The sequence below is a fragment of the Pecten maximus genome, chromosome 9, assembly GCF_902652985.1.
Source record: "Pecten maximus chromosome 9, xPecMax1.1, whole genome shotgun sequence".
NCBI lineage: Eukaryota > Metazoa > Mollusca > Bivalvia > Pectinida > Pectinidae > Pecten > Pecten maximus.
This window is the reverse complement of record NC_047023.1, coordinates 15679868-15698518: the sequence shown is the minus strand read 5'-3', so window position 1 is coordinate 15698518 and position 18651 is coordinate 15679868. Positions and strand designations below refer to the sequence as shown.

Below are 18651 nucleotides of genomic sequence, written 5' to 3'. Positions count from 1 at the left end.
AATCATTTACCGATATACTAATGTGATAGGTTATATACGCCAAGGTGATGTAATCATTACCGATACACTAATGTGGGAGGTTATATACGCCAAGGTGATGTAATCATTACCGATATAATAATGTGATAGGTTATATACGCCAAGGTGATGTAATCATTTACCGATATACTAATGTGATAGGTTATATACGCCAAGGTGATGTAATCATTTACCGATATACTAATGTGATAGGTTATATACGCCAAGGTGATGTAATCATTTACCGATATAATAATGTAGGAGGTTATATACGGTAAAGGTGATGTAATCATGTACCGATATAATAATGTAGGAGGTTATATACGGTAAAGGTGATGTAATCATTTACCGATATACTAATGTGATAGGTTATATACGCCAAGGTGATGTAATCATTTACCGATATAATAATGTAGGAGGTTATATACGCCAAGGTGATGTAATCATTTACCGATATAATAATGTGATAGGTTATATACGCCAAGGTGATGTAATCATTTACCGATATAATAATGTAGGAGGTTATATACGGTAAAGGTGATGTAATCATTTACCGATATAATAATGTAGGAGGTTATACCTATATACTAATGTGATAGGTTATATACGGCAGAGGTGATGTAATCATTACCGATATACTAATGTGAAATTTGGTCTGAATCTTTACTTCCATCTAGGAGTATGCTGCAAGAGCATTGATTCGAGATGCTACAGTAATACATATAATTGTATATATAATCTAATTTACACCAACAAATGAAAATCATGGCAATAGTGTGCTAATAATGATCGTTTTTAACACCTTAAGTTATGATCCCACTTTGCGTTATCACAAGGAGACAAACATGAACATACGGCAGACTCCCAAAATACATATACGTTCTCACCACACGCGTGCATCGCGCATAAAGGGGAGTGTTATAACCTGGGCTAGCGAAGATGAAGCATGGAAAGGCATAGTGCTTTTACAACAACGTTGATGGTAGCGTAAGGATCACTCGTGTCAACTTTCATCACAATCGGTTCATTATTTCCTGACCGTGTCGTACACTTTAAATTAATTAGATATAATTAGAAACTTTTAGAGGGTCCGTGGTTATATCATAATGTTTTTACTTTGGGTAATGTATAAAACACAATAGCCTATTCTTGTTTTAAATCGGTCGTAATTACACTTCGTCGCTGTAGCATCTTTAACTATTACAAAACAATATTTAATATTCTGTACACTATTCATTTTGTACATTAAATTATATACGATTTTTATCTTGTAATTCCGTCGAAAAAAACCCACACCTATATATAGTTGTAAAGACCGATTTACTGACGCTCGCTGACTTACTTACACTGAATGGTTTTTGTTTGTTTTTTTGACAGATAATGACAGATGTCAGTGTATGATCTACATATTTTGTGACGTGCATATGCATATTACATATGTATGTAGGTTAGATTAGTGACCCAGGAAACTCCTCGTTATCTTATTTCCCCATTCAAACGATATACATGTGAAATACAAGGGGGATTGTTTAACACGTATACATATTAACTTACCTTACTTATCACGTAGTTTACTGGTCCGTGGAGGCATATTAACTTACCTTACTAATCACGTAGTTTACTGGTCCGTGGAGGTAAGCAGGACTAGGGATATTTTATTTCTATATCTAACCCAACTTTATATAAAGGTCAAGCATGAGAAATGCATTAAAAGAATTTGAGTTCAGCGTTTCAAGGTCAAAGCCAAAGTTACACTATAGCTACAAAATAGTATTTATAGGTACAGCTCAGACAATTAAAAATGTTCTAACGAAGGATATGAGTCATCTATAATAATAGCATACTTCTGAAATCAGATGTCACAACTGCTCAAACTTTTTAGACATAATTACGCTATACTGTACATTGTACCTACAACTAATAATCTGCTGATGCCTGGTCAATCAACTTGATCCATTATATGTTGTAGTATGTTATCCATATCTACAAATTGTATAGCTATGCTTATCATTGTAAAAAATTAGCTTTGTATTACATTAATCAACTGTGAAATCGGCAATATTAACATAGGTCGTCAACCTTAAATAGGGTATAATGGGGTAACGATGAGTCAATTGTCAACTGTGGCAAAAGATAAAGAAAACAATGAGTTAGTTCCGTTAACCGATACAGCAAGGAATCGAATTAAGGCTGCATCATCTTACACATCTTACATTTTAAGAATGTATAGAATGACAGAATCACAGTCTTGTGTCGTTGAAAGCTTTAGCTTGTTTGTTGACACTTGTCATTTCTTTACGAGAAATTGTAACATCTCCATGTATGTTCGTATACCGGATACAGTTACTAAACATTATTTAACTGCCTTTTGTTTCCCCTTGTGTACCCTTATAATTTTCCTTGACCTCGATTTGTATGAAGGCTGTCGTCGACGAAACATAGCACGCTTACCCTTCCGAAGTGCCTGGTTCTATTCTCATTGTGTTTTTTGTTTTGTTTTTTGTTCGTTTATCGGTATAGTAGTCTCTTGTTTTAATGATTCTATGGAAAAGGATATAAAATATCACTTATTCTTAACCAGCAGATATAAGGTCAACTGACCAATCAGGCACCGGAACAAAATTGAGTACGTCAACGATGACGTCAGGTGGAGATGTAACAGCTGACCTCGCCATGCAGCCAAGCTCGACTACACAGACTGCTGCCATATATTCAACCTACAGCACGCCTTCTGAGAACCCGGGCACCGCCACTTCCGGTGTTGGCACGGTAACGCCTAGTATCACGACACCAACTGGTCCGAGTATGTTTGTTAGCAATTACATAAACGTTATCACATACATTGAAACAACTAATATTTCAAAATTGTGTAATTATGTAAATTAATCATTACAACATCCCAACAAAGCACTTACATTGTAAGTATACGCGTCGTTTGTGCTCAAATAGATAGACGTAACACCTCCTCCATCTGGTCACACTATACCGACAACCAACTCACCAATTAAATCTGTATAACAATAAGGTAACTTCAGGTACCATTGCAAGTAATGAAATTCTTCCGTGATACCAAATGATCATATAGACCTAGGGCTTCATTGTATCTCATCTCAAGTAATTTCTGTTATGCGCTGAAGTAGTTTTTGTCAGGCGCTGTAGTAGTTTCTATCAGACGCTAAAGTAGTTTCTGTCTGGCGCTGAAGTAGTTTCTCTCTGGCGCTGAAGTAGTTTCTGTCAAGCGCTTAAGTAGTTTCTGTCAGGCGCTGAAGTAGTTTCTGTCAGGCGCTGAAGTAGTTTCTGTCAGGCGCTGAAGTAGTTTCTGTCAGGCGCTGAAGTAGTTTCTGTCAGGGTTTTAGTAGTTTCTTAGGGCCAGTCGGATATTTTTAACTTAGACCATATATGTACCCCGATTGCCTTGCGAGACACTGGCGGAATAAAAGTCGATTGAACACGAAAGATGATGTGCCCAGCGTTAGCATTGCCCTAGGAAAAGCCAATTAATTTGTGTACTTCACTACCACTTAAGACATATCGTCGGATACCCAGGGTGCACTACGAGGGAAATGTTAAAAGTACGTGTAGCAATATATGGCTGCGCCCATAAAGGCGTGCAAGCTCTGTAATAGACGTACATGTATAGTGGGCAAGAAGACCTATAGGTCTTTAGTGTTTTAAACGAGTATAATCTAGTATAATCATGTTAGGAACAGTCCATGTGTATGTAGCATATAATTTATGCGTCAGTGCGCTAAACAGATCTAGAGTATCGACATTGGACGACTAAGCGGTGTTCAAAAACGCCGATATTCCTGATGACCGACTTTCCCATCACTAAGGCCTGTCTTAATTGATAGTTCTTCATATTTGTCAAAAAATGGTATCAATAAAATTATGCTGAAATGGTTCAAACCTGTTGATCTTAAATTTATGACACGTTTTCCGTGGGTATCCGAATATGCAGGAGACCTCATTTTAGCACTCTCAAACGATCCCTGACTTGACCATACGATTAGAGATGAATACCAGTAATTCAGTCAATAAGTGAACATCCTTTTTGAAACCCCCCATTTCAGGATTGACCTTAATGGCATCTGACCTTACCGCCGAGAGGGAAAAAATGACCTTGACCTGTGAGGCTATCAATATGGCTGGATGGAGTGACCTTCAAATCTTCCGTAATGACAATGATGTTACTGAGACTGTTGGTACCGTGAAGGCTGGGTTCCTATTCCCATCAGTGTCCGTCCTTGACCCAGACTTCAGTTCCCAGATATCATACAAGGACGATGCTATCGCCTTTGTGCTAGAGTCTGACATTCCGTACTGCTCCAAGGTGACCAATTACTCGTGTATCGTCCGGGCACTTCCTGGGACCTTCACAGCGGTCACAGAGGTCAAAGGTAACTATAACATTATCAGGTCAAAGGTAACGCAATTATTGTCAGGTCAAATAGGGATACCCGTAATCTGTGTAAGGTACTGAAAATATAGCATGTCAAAGGTAATAGATCAAAGTTCACGAAGTGATTAATATCTTGTCAAAGGTAACGAAATCATTATCAGGTCAAATAAAGCGAAAACATTGTTTATATCTCTTAAGTTACACCGAAGCTATCAATAAAGTATTTGGATAAATACTTTCGCATGCAATATACAACACTAAATGTATGTTTGATATCCTTGACATGGATCGAGATCTGACGTAAGATATACTCCATTCGGCGACTTTTTACTGTTCAATAACTTCAGTTTCCCCGTATTTCAGTAAAACAAGTGGAGCCCACGATCATCGTACCCAAGTCTGTTGTTGCTGAAAAGAATATAACGCTACAGTGTTCTGCCGACATTCACGGTCAGAGAGGCGCTATCAGGTGGAAAATCCGCCCTCCTGGAATGCAAACATTCTATGACCTTAGTACTACTCCTGTGACGTCACAAACTTTCTCGAATTGTTCTACTTCTATAAATAGCACGCTGGAATTCCTCCCTAAAGCCTCCGATAACGGGTCACACTTCCGGTGTGTCATTGAGGGAGCTGATGGTGTAATGGATAAGGCCGACTATCCCTAAAACAGATGTCGAATTCCACGTCATTCCAGGTACGTATAAACTTTCAAATCGGACTGTTAATATGGGGATATATCTTATCGTTACTGTTGACGACGATGTGACGACGATGTGACGTCAATGCGAGTCGATGAAGCAGAAGAATTTCACTTCCAGAACGCCTGGTCTTATTCACCTTGTACTTTTGAAGGATTTCCATGAACATCAATATTTTTGTTCGGCGTGTTTTACACGCGTTTTATCGATTTTGGGTAAGAATGACGGTTATTTTGTCGAAAGTCTCTGCTATAATCCTTTTTTCCCGTTTTCGGAGATGACTGGTCACGTGGGACTGAAATAATAGACTGACGCTACCCGGTGGCTTCCTAGTCTAGTAAAAGGCGACATGTCCAGTCGTTTCCGTGAGACGCCATATGGATCAGACTCGAAATTAAATTGGCACAACTTGGGACAATGGACAATATCCTTCCAGCACTTCTCAATAGATAGCGACACTAATCGCTTACAGAGCGGACGGACCACGGACGAAGGGCAATTTGAATAGTCCGTCATCTGATGATGATGGTGATAGTGGGATAAAAAGACTGTGTGTTGTATCCAAGTTATGATATTTCAGTGAGATCGCACTCGAGAAGCCTACTTTCCCCATCCTATGTGCGTTTTCTGACATTTAATTAATTGAGATAGCTTTAGCAGAGACCCAAACTCTAACCAAAACCAAATACATGTAGATGACATAACAGAGAAAAAGGTATTAATTACTAAAATATTTTGTTTTATCTTTCACAGATACGTTCTGCGTTGATAAGCCCGTGTATACTATCCACACACATCCCTACTCCCCGTGTAACTTGGTGATCTACTGTTTCCAGACGGGTCCACTCGTGTACGAAATCAACTGTGATCCGGGCACCTGTTACGACAAGGAATATACTAAATGCGTCTGAGCATGTGATAAGTGCCTTCACCTCTGTGGTAGTGAAGTCTGTTACCAAACATTTTTGTCATGGACTTAAGTTAAGAGTGATAAAATTATCGTATACGGAAGATCGCATCGTTGATTTGTACATTAGACTTCCGTGAATTCAAAGAAATCCAGATTTTGTGTATCCGCAACTAGTGTCATGGTGGGATTAAATGTGTAGTTACTGTTGTGCTAGCTCAAATACAGTTACTGAATATATGTGTGTGTTACATGTATGTTGCCTTGGAAGTACCTGCTTTATTTCATGGACATATTACACGACTTTGGTGACTATAGAACCAGGTTCCAAAATCGTCATGATGTAGTTTTTATATAGACCAAAATAAAAATGTGTACATTTACGATTTGAGACCTCAATATAACTCAAACATTGAATCGGTTTTCGTGTTACATCCAATAACAGTGTAAATTCTTAAATGATGTACCTCGGCATAAACATAACACGTGTTTATTGTAGTTATGATGAAATGCAGATAACACAGATTACTAATTAGTGTGTTGAAGAAAGTAGAAGTCCTTTACCTTAGTGAAGATCGCTTTTAAAATAAAAAACACAACAGTCATGAATTAAGTATTGTATTTACGTAATTTTATAAGCACTTATCATTTATGTATATCATTGTCACAGAACTATCAAAAGTACAGATATATTATGCATTTTCAAAGTTATGACATTCCATTAAATAACCCTTTTTAAGTAAATATAACTCTGATTTTTTTCTTTCATTTTTTTTCTTACACGGGTCTACGAGTCTATGAATGTCGAACATGTCCTTGTTATCAGGAGAAAGGAATGTTCCAACAGTCTAAAATGTCATATTTTGTATTTGATACCAATGTCAACTTTCTTTCACTGTATAGTCTACTTTAGGTACACAGAGTACCTGCTTCAGGACCAGTTGGTCAGTGTACTTCCGGTATACCAAGACCTACTCTCAACTTACACCGATCTGTTTCCCATACATTGATTTGTTTCCGGTGGGCTTATTAATTCTTTCTTTCTTACTGCCATCCAGATATTGTTATCCAAAGGAATAGTATTCAATAAGAATATCCGGGACCACAGGATACAGGACCAGGTTCACCTGTTTCCGTAACATTTTGTCCTTCAGTAGTGTTATTTTGATTTACTTCCGGTATGCGCTGTTCTTCCTGTCTGTGTCGTAATGTCCCGGTTATACCTTCGAAGACGTCGATTCTTTACAAATGTTTTGATGTTGATCAGAATCAAGATGACGACTGCAAATGATATGAGGGTCATCCACATAACCAGGACGGCTTCAGAGTTGAGAGCCTTCGTTTTCTGAGTGTCCGGAGTGGTGTTTCCGGGTCTGATATTACCAGTATAGTCCACGCCATAAAGTGCTGCAAAAACAACAAATCATCAGGACGAACCATTCCTCATGCCTGGTATAATTAATTCATGCTAGTATGAATATTTGAGATCATATCCTATAATTTTGAATTTCAAATGTTTTTTTAGCGTAACATATGTTGTAAAATATAGAATCAGCGGGAATATTTTTCGAAAAAGTCCATTTGTAATATATATAGTTATCAACTACGATTTGGACATGACGAACAAACTTCTGTGGACTAAAACAGTAGTTCAGAGCCAGTCTTGCTCCTCTAAATTATTATATTTACATTTTTTGCATTATCTGAACATGGATTAGCTAATACTTGATGACGCCATAACTTACGGGCCGTCCGTATCCACTTACGAGAAATTAGTCCTAATGTGAGCTCATTACACTGGTACGATCCGGGAGAGTTGAAGCACGTCCCTCGAACACAGGCCGAGATGTTGAGACATTCGTCAATGTCTGGTGGAATAAAATAATATAATGACATACCACAGTATTCATTACTCTGTAGGCAGCATTAAACATCACCGAACATCTGTTCCTCAAGAACGCCATATTTATTGGAGCATTTGACTGATCCATTCAGAACACTGAACGGTTTTATTTCCTTATGGAGATTTTCTTTTCTAGAAAAGGCAAAATAGCGATATTGTCGTATTTTACAGCAAGTGTTGTTTTTGAAATCATGTTCCTACAAAAACAAATGTCATTTTGTATGGCCTCACGGCATCAAATATTTGGTGAATGTTTGCATGGTCGCAATTATCACTATGCTTACAAATGTAAACCGTTAAAGGTGTGATACACAAGGTACAACGTTTAATGCCGAGAAAAGAATTCTCCAAAGAATTTCGTAAGTTGCTGAATGCCCGTACTTAATCTGTGTCAAAAAAAAACAGTAAACCAGGCAGACGCCAATTCATAAACAATATTGTGTTTCAGTCTGAACAAATTCTGCCATTGTTGTTTCTTGCATGTAGCCTCATTTTATAAAATATTGAATTAATGACTAGACTGAAAATACAACTGTACTACGATAGCCTTTATTTTTGTTTGTAAGGGAATAGGTTTGACAACCGGCAGGGAATGCTGTATGCAGTGGCTACATTCCTTTGTAAATTTCTGTGTTCATTAAAGATGAATACACTTCAAAAAAACAAAATTTCAGGCATAGTTATGTCTGCAATCAATCTACTTCGCCGTGGTGAGCGTTACCTAAACAGGAATGGAGGTCGTCTGCGAGCTGGTAGCCATCCCAGCACGAACACATCATCCCTCCGTCAGTATCGGTACAGTTATGTTCACAGAACCCATTACTCTCCAAACACTCGTCATAATCTGAAACAACAAATATGTACTCATTAATAAAACATTAATCTGTCTTGTTTGGAAAGTGAGTGTCCTGTAATTCGCATATGATTGCAAATTAAACAAGATAATTCAACGAATTACAGTCCCCCACCGGGTTGTTATCTCGAGATCCAATAGCAATGAGTGTGAATCTCGAGATGCAATAAGGTCATGTATTTTCTTCAATGTATTGAAAGGTGAAGATGTAGTTTACAGAGACCCGCTTCTATACAGGAACCATCCCATTCTCACTAAATACATGTACACTGTAGGTATACTCTATAAATGATCTCTATATAAAGGACACAAGTCTATGAAGGACACCTTTAGTTTTTCTATTGGGTATCCTTTATAGACAGGTTTTACTGCAATAGACATGAAATTGTAATAACAAGTACAAAGTTATAATCCTTAATAGTGTAGGAGATAGAGCCCGGACAAGCTTTTACTTAAATGTAGGTCAGAGGTCAAAATATAGCAAAATAAAGGTCACAGTGACCCAGTTTTGGTACGCGACACACCGCCTTCCCACAGGGAACTATACTACCAAGTATAAAGTTCTAATCCTTAATAGTGTAGGAGATAGAACCTGGACAAATTTTTCTTTCTTTAATGTAGGTCAGAGGTCAAAATATAGGTCACAGTGACCCGGTTTTGGTACGCGACACACCGCCTTCCCACGGGGAACCATACTACCAAGTATTAAGTTCTAGTGCTTTATAGTGTAGGAGATAGAGCCCGGACAAGCTTTTTCTTTAATGTAGGTCAGAGGTCAAAATATAGGTCACAGTGACCCGGTTTTTGTACGCGACACACCGCCTTCCCACAAGGAACCATACTACCAAGTATTAAGTTCTAGTCCTTTATAGTGTAGGAGATAGAGCCCGGACAAACTTTTACTTTAATGTAGGTCAGAGGTCAAAATATAGCAAAATAAAGGTCACAGTGACCCGGTTTTGGTACGCGACACACCGCCTTCCCACAAGGAACCATACTACCAAGTATTAAGTTCTAGTCCTTTATAGTGTAGGAGATAGAGCCCGGACAAACTTTTACTTTAATGTAGGTCAGAGGTCAAAAAATAGCAAAATATAGGTCACATTGACCCGGTTTTTGTACGCGACACACTGCCTTCCCACAGAGAACAATACTACTAAGTATTAAGTTCTAGTGCTTTATAGTGTAGGAGATAGAGCCCGGACAAGCTTTTTCTTTAATGTAGGTCAGAGGTCAAAATATAGGTCACAGTGACCCGGTTTTTGTATGCGACACACCGCCTTCCCACAGGGAACCCACACACGAAGTATGAAGTTCCAGTGTCTTATAGTATGGGAGATAGAGCCCGGACAAATAGTGTGCGGAAGGACGGACGGACGGACGGACAGACGGACGGACACAACGCAAACCTATAGTCCCCCCCGGATTCCGGTGGGGGACTAATAACGCGCGTTAGTGGTTTCGTAAATGACGTCAGACTTATTAACAACGTCAATTAGGGATGACGTCATATATTCTTTATGTCACTACACCAATGGAAATTATGTGAGAATTGTGATCTGATCAGTTTTTACATTTGTATTTTGTTTGGTAATGTGATATAGTGACAATGCAGAGTAATTAGAAATATATGATAAAGAGCTTATATTGATATAATTTCTGGACTATTGTATATATTAACGGACACATTTGAATACCTATCTAGTTTTATCAATCCTATCGAACGTTATCGCCTAAATCTTGCTCAAGTGAAGAAGCCAGCACTGCTGAAAAGAAATACCGATATCATATGAAGACAGAGGGAATTGTAAAAGAGCTATATAAGGCAAAATCTTTGGTTTCTTGATTTGTTGTAACATCCTATTAACAGCCATGGCCATTTAAGGACGTGCCAGATTTTTTAAGTTGAGGAAAGCTCGAGTACCCGGAGAAAAACCACCGGCCTACGGTCAGTACCTGGCAACTGCCCATCGTGGGTTTCAAACTCGGGACCCAGAGGTGAAGGCTAGTGATAAAGTGTCGGTACATCTTAACCATTCGGCCATGCAAAATCTTAAATCAAATGTATGACACACAAAGTATATACATGTTGTGCCTATTAACTCAGATCATTACATCAAACGTTTATTAGTATACGTTTCTGAGGTGCCATTATCTATACAGTCTACCGGACACTTCCACTGACCAATAACTCCCAGAGATGGACACTGACCTCTACAACTTCCGTCCCGTTGTAGTCGATAGCCCTCATTACAGTCACAAACATACCCTCCGAAAGTGTTACGGCAGGTAGAATTGGCCGGACAAGAATATGTGTTAGCGGCACACTCGTCCACATCTGTAAACAGATAACGACGTTCCTATATTGTAAAGATCATTATTTCATCCAACAATTAAACATTTTTTTTTCCATTAAAACAAAAGTAACTTTATTAAAGAGTTCATGAATAACTGCTCTGATAATTTTCTGTCTTAGATTTAAGGAAATATAGTGTTTATCGTATTAGTCCTCGACACTGGCCTTACCTGTTGGCAATGGTCCTCTGGGTCCGGTCACTCCTATCGGTCCCACCATACCTTGGACTCCCTGAGGACCTGTAGCCCCAACTTTGCCCGTCACACCGGTCATGCCCGTCCTCCCGGGGATTCCTGATTAGAGCAACATTAAATAATTCCCTGTAAACAACCCTGACACACAACGGTGATGTATTGAAAAATCAAAGGATTCGGTTTCCTGTCCACTTTTATCAGACTCACTCTCTTTGCCGTCACTAAGATTAATAATCTGAATTTTAAATAGACGCAAGCTGTTTTGTTTTGTGGTTGTGACTGCAGATAAGGTATCTCATAATTTGGTTATTTCCCGTTGCAAAATGAACTAGGTTTGCTTGACAACTACATTGTCCGGGTTTTCTAAAAATGAAATACTGCCCAATCAGCGGGAAGGATGCGGATCTACCTCGTTAATCCTTATAAACAACAATTAATTGCTGGCTCTGGTACACTGTACATAGTTGTCGTAAGTTAGAACTACAGTCCTAATGTAATACTGTTTGTGTGTTTTGAAAAACTCTGAAGATATTTTGATTAAACTTGACCATTCGCTCCAAAAACGTATCTTCCATCAAAATTCCCCATTCCATACTTAAAGAACGCCTTCATTTTCTTGTGGTAATGGCCCGAGGAAGCCCGAACGGCGTTGTAAGTGCTGTGAACTATACGGGAGCATATGTCGTTAAACATACGACCAGGGCACATAAAGAATACACCAAAGACGAAATCAAGATAATTATTAAAATTTTGATCGACATCATTGATAAGCTTGGTGACCAGATCTTCCAACAGGCTATTTGCATACAAATTGTACACATGGGAACAAATTGCATGTGTCCTTCTGTTGTCGGACTTGTTTTTTGTTTTTTGTTTTTTTGCTTTATACATGGTTGATTATATTGAAGGGCTTATTAAAACAGGTAACAGAGACCTCAACTATGCTTACAACATAACTAGCATAGGTAGCTTACAACTAAGCTCACCTGTACGAAATAAGCGTGGTCATTTCAAATGTTAATTTTCCATTTCTAGATAGTAACACCGCTGCTTCTCCTACATTGTAGCTACGATGTTCACAATTCTCAGTTGATGCGATACATAGTCAAGGGCTTGTTCCTATAATATCACGAATACCGCGACAGGTGTCGACTAATGAGGGAGAATTTAACAATTCAAGTTTTCCGGAGATGCAGGTTAAAGGAGAGGATAGGAAACATTTGAAAATATTCCGTTTCCTTGAGCGATATGAAGTCCAACCTGTTCGATGCTTGTTGATGTGTCTTGTGGCTCCTTTGACACCACCGTAGTTGTCATTTTTAGAATGCGACTTGACCCGAATGTGACCTACATTTGTACGGCGGTTGTCTTCGATGAAGCTGGAGACGCTCATCTCCCGGAGAACCTGGGTACCGTTTCACAACGCATACGTAACTTTACGGGTACCCGTAGGAGCTACGTGTACGTACATTTTATAGGGAGTGTTTCACAGAGCCGTACGTAACTTTTCACAACTACGTACAGGTTTACGTGCACGTAACTTAATTACACCAGAAGTTGCAAAACAGATATTAGCGGAACTCTTCAGAGCAGACGACAAGTGTAAACAAATCGCTGTCAGTGGTAGCCCAGCTGGGGGAATCGATCATGTAACATGCATATATTTTTCGGCATAGCCGTATAATTTTATTTTGGCCCCGGATATGACGCGAAGGTGGCGTTACTGCAACTTACTGGTCAAGATGAAGTATGTGATTGGTCAATGTAGCGGTAAATGCAAAATGCAGATATGCAGTTAAAGACGAAACAAAATTAAGATTGAATGCAAGCTGAATAAATGGATGTATCTATTCAAATGACACATTAATAAAATAATATTCCTGATTCAAAAATGCAGTCTTATTATCACCAAAAATGATTCAAACTGATATGATTTTGTCATCCGTCCTGAAACTGCGCATTTATTAATTAGTTCGTTAATTTATTTCACCAGCAGTTTTACATTATAACCACCAGCATTAAAACTATGCCGTTTATCTTTTTTAAAGATATTTCTTGTTATTTTTATTTGTTAAATGAATGTATCACTTGAATTGATTTAAAGTCAGAATTTCAAAATCTGTGATAAATTACTGTTTGATTAATTGGTTCAATTACAAATGTACATGTGATTTATTGTGGACAAATTAAATCTGAAATCAAAGCCAAGTTTGTGCCTGTAGGCCTTATGGTTATAACAGAGTTAATTGATACAAAAATGACAAATGTACTTATAATTAAAACAGTAGTGAATAAAATGCCCGATAAATGGTTCACAGATTGACATTAAATGTGAACATGTATTGTGTTGATTTTCAGAAAACATGGGCAAGAGCATCTTTGTGCTGTAATTTTTTTAAGATATACTGTATTGAAATATTTGTTTTTAATGAAAAATAAATCCAATTGATGCTTTTGTATTGTTTTGTTTAATACTAAGTTTGAAATGTTAACTTAAAGTGTACCCGGAACGATTTGCTATGTTAAGCTTAAAAAATGTGATTTAGGATAAAACTAAAAATGCTGAAAGTACGACTTTCATAGCGACTTTAGTTTTAGAGTAATTGCGATTTTTCTCGAAAACACACCTGAAGCTCAAAGCCGTTGACCTCGTTTCGGTGACCTCTGACCTGTGACGTCAAAGGTTTAACGGGATCAGAGCCGCCATATAGGAAATATATAGAAACAAACGTGAACACGTGCCTGCAATTAATGCGAATTAGACAACAATAATGAAAGTGCTGAATAAACTCTCTGAGTTATATTTGTGAATTAGTTAATAACAAGTGCTACCGAAACCAGGGACATATACTTTTCTATTATAACGGGTCATATATAACATGTAGCATCTCACTAATTTTCTCTCATAACGAGCCATACACAACATGTACCATCTTACTAATTTTCTATTATAACGGGCCAAATACAACATGTATCATCTTACTAATTTTCTATTTTAACGGGTCGTTGTAACATGTATGACATTTGAATAACAGGCCGTTTATAACGACTTATATCATATAGCATTTATTATGAAGGCATGACCGGTTTGTTACATACCAATATTGATTTCGGTTATAATGCTTCTAGTAATAGAAGTTTAAAATGCAATTTATACACGATGTGAAATAAATGCTGAAAATTTTGAATTTTTATCAGCCAAAACAGCAATGGATACGTTGCAAATACACTTGAATACCGTTATTTGTGATTTTCGGATAATTGTCCGAAATTGATAAAACTTGTCCATGAAAGATTAGTAACTCCCAGACAAGATTCATAGAGTAAATTTTCAACATCGTGGGTATATGAATGAGGCAACTTAGGTAAATTATTCTATAGACAAACCTTTGAGATACGATTTTTTTTCGCTTGTAAGGAAAACGAAACTCACTCACTGAATTCCAAAAATAATGTTTAATTTCAATAACTTGAAAATGTATTCCCTATAGTTTAAGCGCAATAAAATTCAAGCTCAATTTTCGGAACTTTTTTTGAAGTGCATAGAAACCAAACGCGTGAACTCACAAGCAATTATCGGCGTGTGAGGTCTCAATATCTTGCACTAGTTAAAGATTTTGTTTTCCATATTTTGCCCTAAATTATCGATTTTGAGTTGGAATTATGGTTTCGTTATAATGTTGGTATTCTTGGTTGCTTTAGAATACAATATGTATATTACGTATAAAGCACTTGATAAAAGCGACAAAGCGACAAATCTACATGTAAGGTCCTTATACTGTACATGTATTTTAAATGTTAATTTTCCATTTCTAGATAGTAACACCGCTGCTTCTCCTACATTGTAGCTACGATGTTCACAATTCTCAGTTGATGCGATATATAGTCAAGGGCTTGTTCCTATAATATCACGAATACCGCGACAGATTTCGACTAATGAGGGCGAATTTAACAATTCAAGTTTTCCGGAGATGCAGGTTAAAGGAGAGGATAGGAAACATTTGAAAATGTTCGGTTTCCTTGAGCGATATGAAGTCCAACCTGTTCGATGCTTTTTGATGTGTCTTGTGGCTCCTTTGACACCACCGTAGTTGTCATTTTTAGAATGCGACTTGTCCCGAATGTGACCTACATTTGTACGGCGGTTGTCTTCGATGAAGCTGGAGACGCTCATCCCCCGGAGAACCTGGTCTCAATATCCTTGCACTAGTTAAAGATCCCCCCCCCCCCCCCCCCCCCTATTTTGCCCTAAATTATCGATTTTGAGTTGGAATTATGGTTTCGTTATAATGTTGGTATTCTTGGTTGCTTTAGAATACAATATGTAAATTACATAATGTACGTATATAGCACATGATGAAAGTGACAAATCGACAACTACATGTAAGATCCTAACACTGTGCATATCTGTCCCATCGACTAAATCTCTGAGGTGTAATATTCGACCAATCATAATCATTCAAATGTTCCGTGATTTTGGCAGTTCGCCACCTACGACCATCAACATACGTTTTGGTTTCGTATTATTTAACATCCTATCAACATCAAAGGTCATTTACGGACCATCAACATACTTCTCGTCCCAATAGAATAATTCGAGTAAAAAACAAGGCAACTGGAACAAACACAATGACTCAGTTATTTTCAGGGTTATCTTGTCATTCCTCTCATCACAATTATTCAAACATGTATTCCCAGATGACAAAAGTTTCGGCCTATCACAAGGAGACCTAACACGAACATACCGCAGCCTCCCAAAACACACATACGCACTCACCACACGCATGCATGTCACACGCACGGGAGGCCGTCCTTAAATGACCTTAGCTGTTAATAGGACGTTAAACAAAATAAACCAAACCAAACCAAACCAAACCAGATGACAATAACAACCAGATCTTCACTAAAAGACAGGCATTCCTTTGCTATATGTAACAGAGCGCATGATTAATTAAATTTAAATCTTAGTTTTAGTCTTACGCTCAACCGATCGAGCTAAAGAGAAGATCTCTCTAGCCGAGCGGTATATTGCGGCTATAGTATTTACCAGGGTTACATATATATTAAAAAACACGTGTGTGTCAGTAATTATAACTATAACTGACAAGCACATCGAAATACAAATACATAGCTTAATCACTTACGTATGTCGATCTCCACCTTGACGGACGGGATGATGGAGAAACTGGTAAATATCAAGTCCACAAGACTGTTTACAGTTGGTGAGGTGACATGGGTGGCCGAAAACCCGAACTTATTTCCAGAAAAGGGATTCGTGTAGTCAAACAGGATACCCCCAGGGAACTGGTCAAATGTTAAACCCATGTAAGACCCCTGTGGCACGTAAAAGTAGTCCGGAACGATCTACAAAATTAAGATATTGTTTTACTATTGGGTGTTAATGATCAAAACAAAGACACATGGCACCTACAAAAAGGTTAAAGTAAATAGCACTAGCTTTAAAATTATGTAATGGGGCACGGTTTCGCAAGTAAGTAATCTCATGTACGACTGTTTCACTCCCTACACATTTTGTTATTGGTGTAAATAAGTCATACTTAATGATTACTGACGATGATTACTACGAACGCTAGAGTTATACACTGTATATCATGTGTGGTCATATTAGATTAATGGCGTTTCCCTGCGATCTAGACTCTACATTTTAGTCTGAACATGTGCTTTTAGCATGCTCTTTGGTCAAAGATCAATCATGACGAATATATACAGATTCTATGTCATAATCAATCTTTGACCGAAAGCTAAGAGCGATAACTCCCACAAACGAGTTGTTACTTACGGATCGGCAATGTTTTCTAATAACCGGTCTTACGAAACAGTCTGTGTTACCTGTACGCGTGTATATATCATGACAACAAATGAAACTGTTGCCCGACTTTAATATAAAAAAAAAATGAAAAAAAAATGCGACGAACAGACTGGGATTCGAGCCAGTGACCTCCGAACGGATTTCATTCTAGCTCTTTTGTCTACTGATGTTGTTTTCTAATTCTTTGTGTAATATGATTCGCTCACCGTAATATTCTGTGTTCCGCCGGCTAAGGTAAATCGATGGCTATAAAGGAGTCGAAACTGCACAGATGTGACTTTCTCCCAGATCCCGAAATGTATGACGTCACTCGCCCCATTGTTGACGCTGGCGGCAAAGGTGTGGAATTGGCTGATCGAACCCGAGGGAAGGGGAGTTGCAAGGTCGATATATGTCTTTTTCTGGAACCCGTTCACGTTCCTTTGTATGACGTCACTACCATAAAATTCGATGTAACTGTAACCATTGGTTACCAGAAGCGTGTCCAGCAGTAGATATATCCATAGCAACAACACAAATCCTTGATTCTAAAACAGAATATGCCGTTGTTGAAAACGTTTTCTGGAAATCATGTACAAATGGTTTCTTATAATTTTGTTGACGATTTTAAAAAAAAATCGAATCTGTTCGGGACTTACCGGTAGGATCCATTACAGTTCCCTAATTAAAACAATTGTTCGTGTATTACAGTACTTTTTTCTGAATGGTTGATACAAAAATGACATCACTACACAATATGATATACATTAAGACATTTGTTATTGACGATGACTGAATTAAAGTTGGTAAAACTTGCTTCCATTCCATTTGCGAGCGACATGTAATGATGCGCTAATCTAGATTGTAACAAGCAGTTTGTTAACATAGCAAATATGTGACATGTACATGTATTTGGACAATCATACGTATGGTTACCAAATTACACTTTATGTATTTTTATAACACTGAATTTTGCATTAGAGAGTAACATTAAATGTGTTATTTTAATGCATCTACGAATGTCCTAAATGTAGTTGTCTACACAATATGCGGGGAATCCACTGGGGAATCGCAGTTATGGAAGTCCGAGTAAGAAATAATTACAAACCATAAACTCCGCTTTTGATTTTTAATTATCATTGATTTTGAACAGTTAAACAATACAAAATTAAACAAGCGTAAAAGGACTTTTTAAAATAAAAAATGACGTCCCAACATATAAATTAAATATATATAGTGGCTTCACAAACTGAGGACAAACGATAGTTTGGAGTAATATTACTTATATATATAGATTATATATGGTATTGCCAATTCATGGCTAATGGATATTAGTTGTAGCAGGAAATGTGATCATTTTACATGTACATAAACTGTTTATCTATGTAATATCGAATCGTTACATAATACATACCTGTTGTGATGTTGATGTCATTCTGTTTACCGCAATTACCCTTAGGTCAAAATGGCGCAGGTGTCCTGACAAAGCTGGTCAAAATTTCACAACC

The 18651-nt window shown here is 37.7% G+C and overlaps 2 protein-coding genes across 3 annotated transcripts in view; one reads left to right on the top strand and one right to left on the bottom strand.

Moving 5' to 3' along the window:
* The window catches only part of LOC117334548, a 17223-nt gene extending 10446 nt beyond the window's left edge, over positions 1-6777 (top strand). The window contains exons 5-8 of one of the 2 annotated variants that reach the window (XM_033894231.1): positions 2603-2821; positions 4092-4418; positions 4784-5117; positions 5875-6777. In XM_033894231.1, coding sequence (XP_033750122.1) covers positions 2603-2821; positions 4092-4418; positions 4784-5088 — 851 coding nt within the window. In that variant the 3' untranslated portion in view covers positions 5089-5117; positions 5875-6777. Of the gene's footprint in view, positions 1-2599; positions 2822-4091; positions 4419-4783; positions 5118-5874 lie in introns of both variants that reach the window. The other variant, XM_033894228.1, reaches the window with a different exon arrangement.
* On the bottom strand, positions 6638-18651 carry LOC117334547. The gene is made up of 8 exons (XM_033894227.1): positions 18558-18651; positions 17371-17691; positions 16479-16698; positions 11311-11433; positions 10997-11122; positions 8653-8775; positions 7795-7896; positions 6638-7435 (listed from the first exon to the last, which is right to left on the bottom strand). Exons 1-8 carry the CDS (start codon positions 18576-18578, stop codon positions 7188-7190), a joined length of 1284 nt encoding a protein of 427 aa, XP_033750118.1. The 5' UTR covers positions 18579-18651; the 3' UTR covers positions 6638-7187.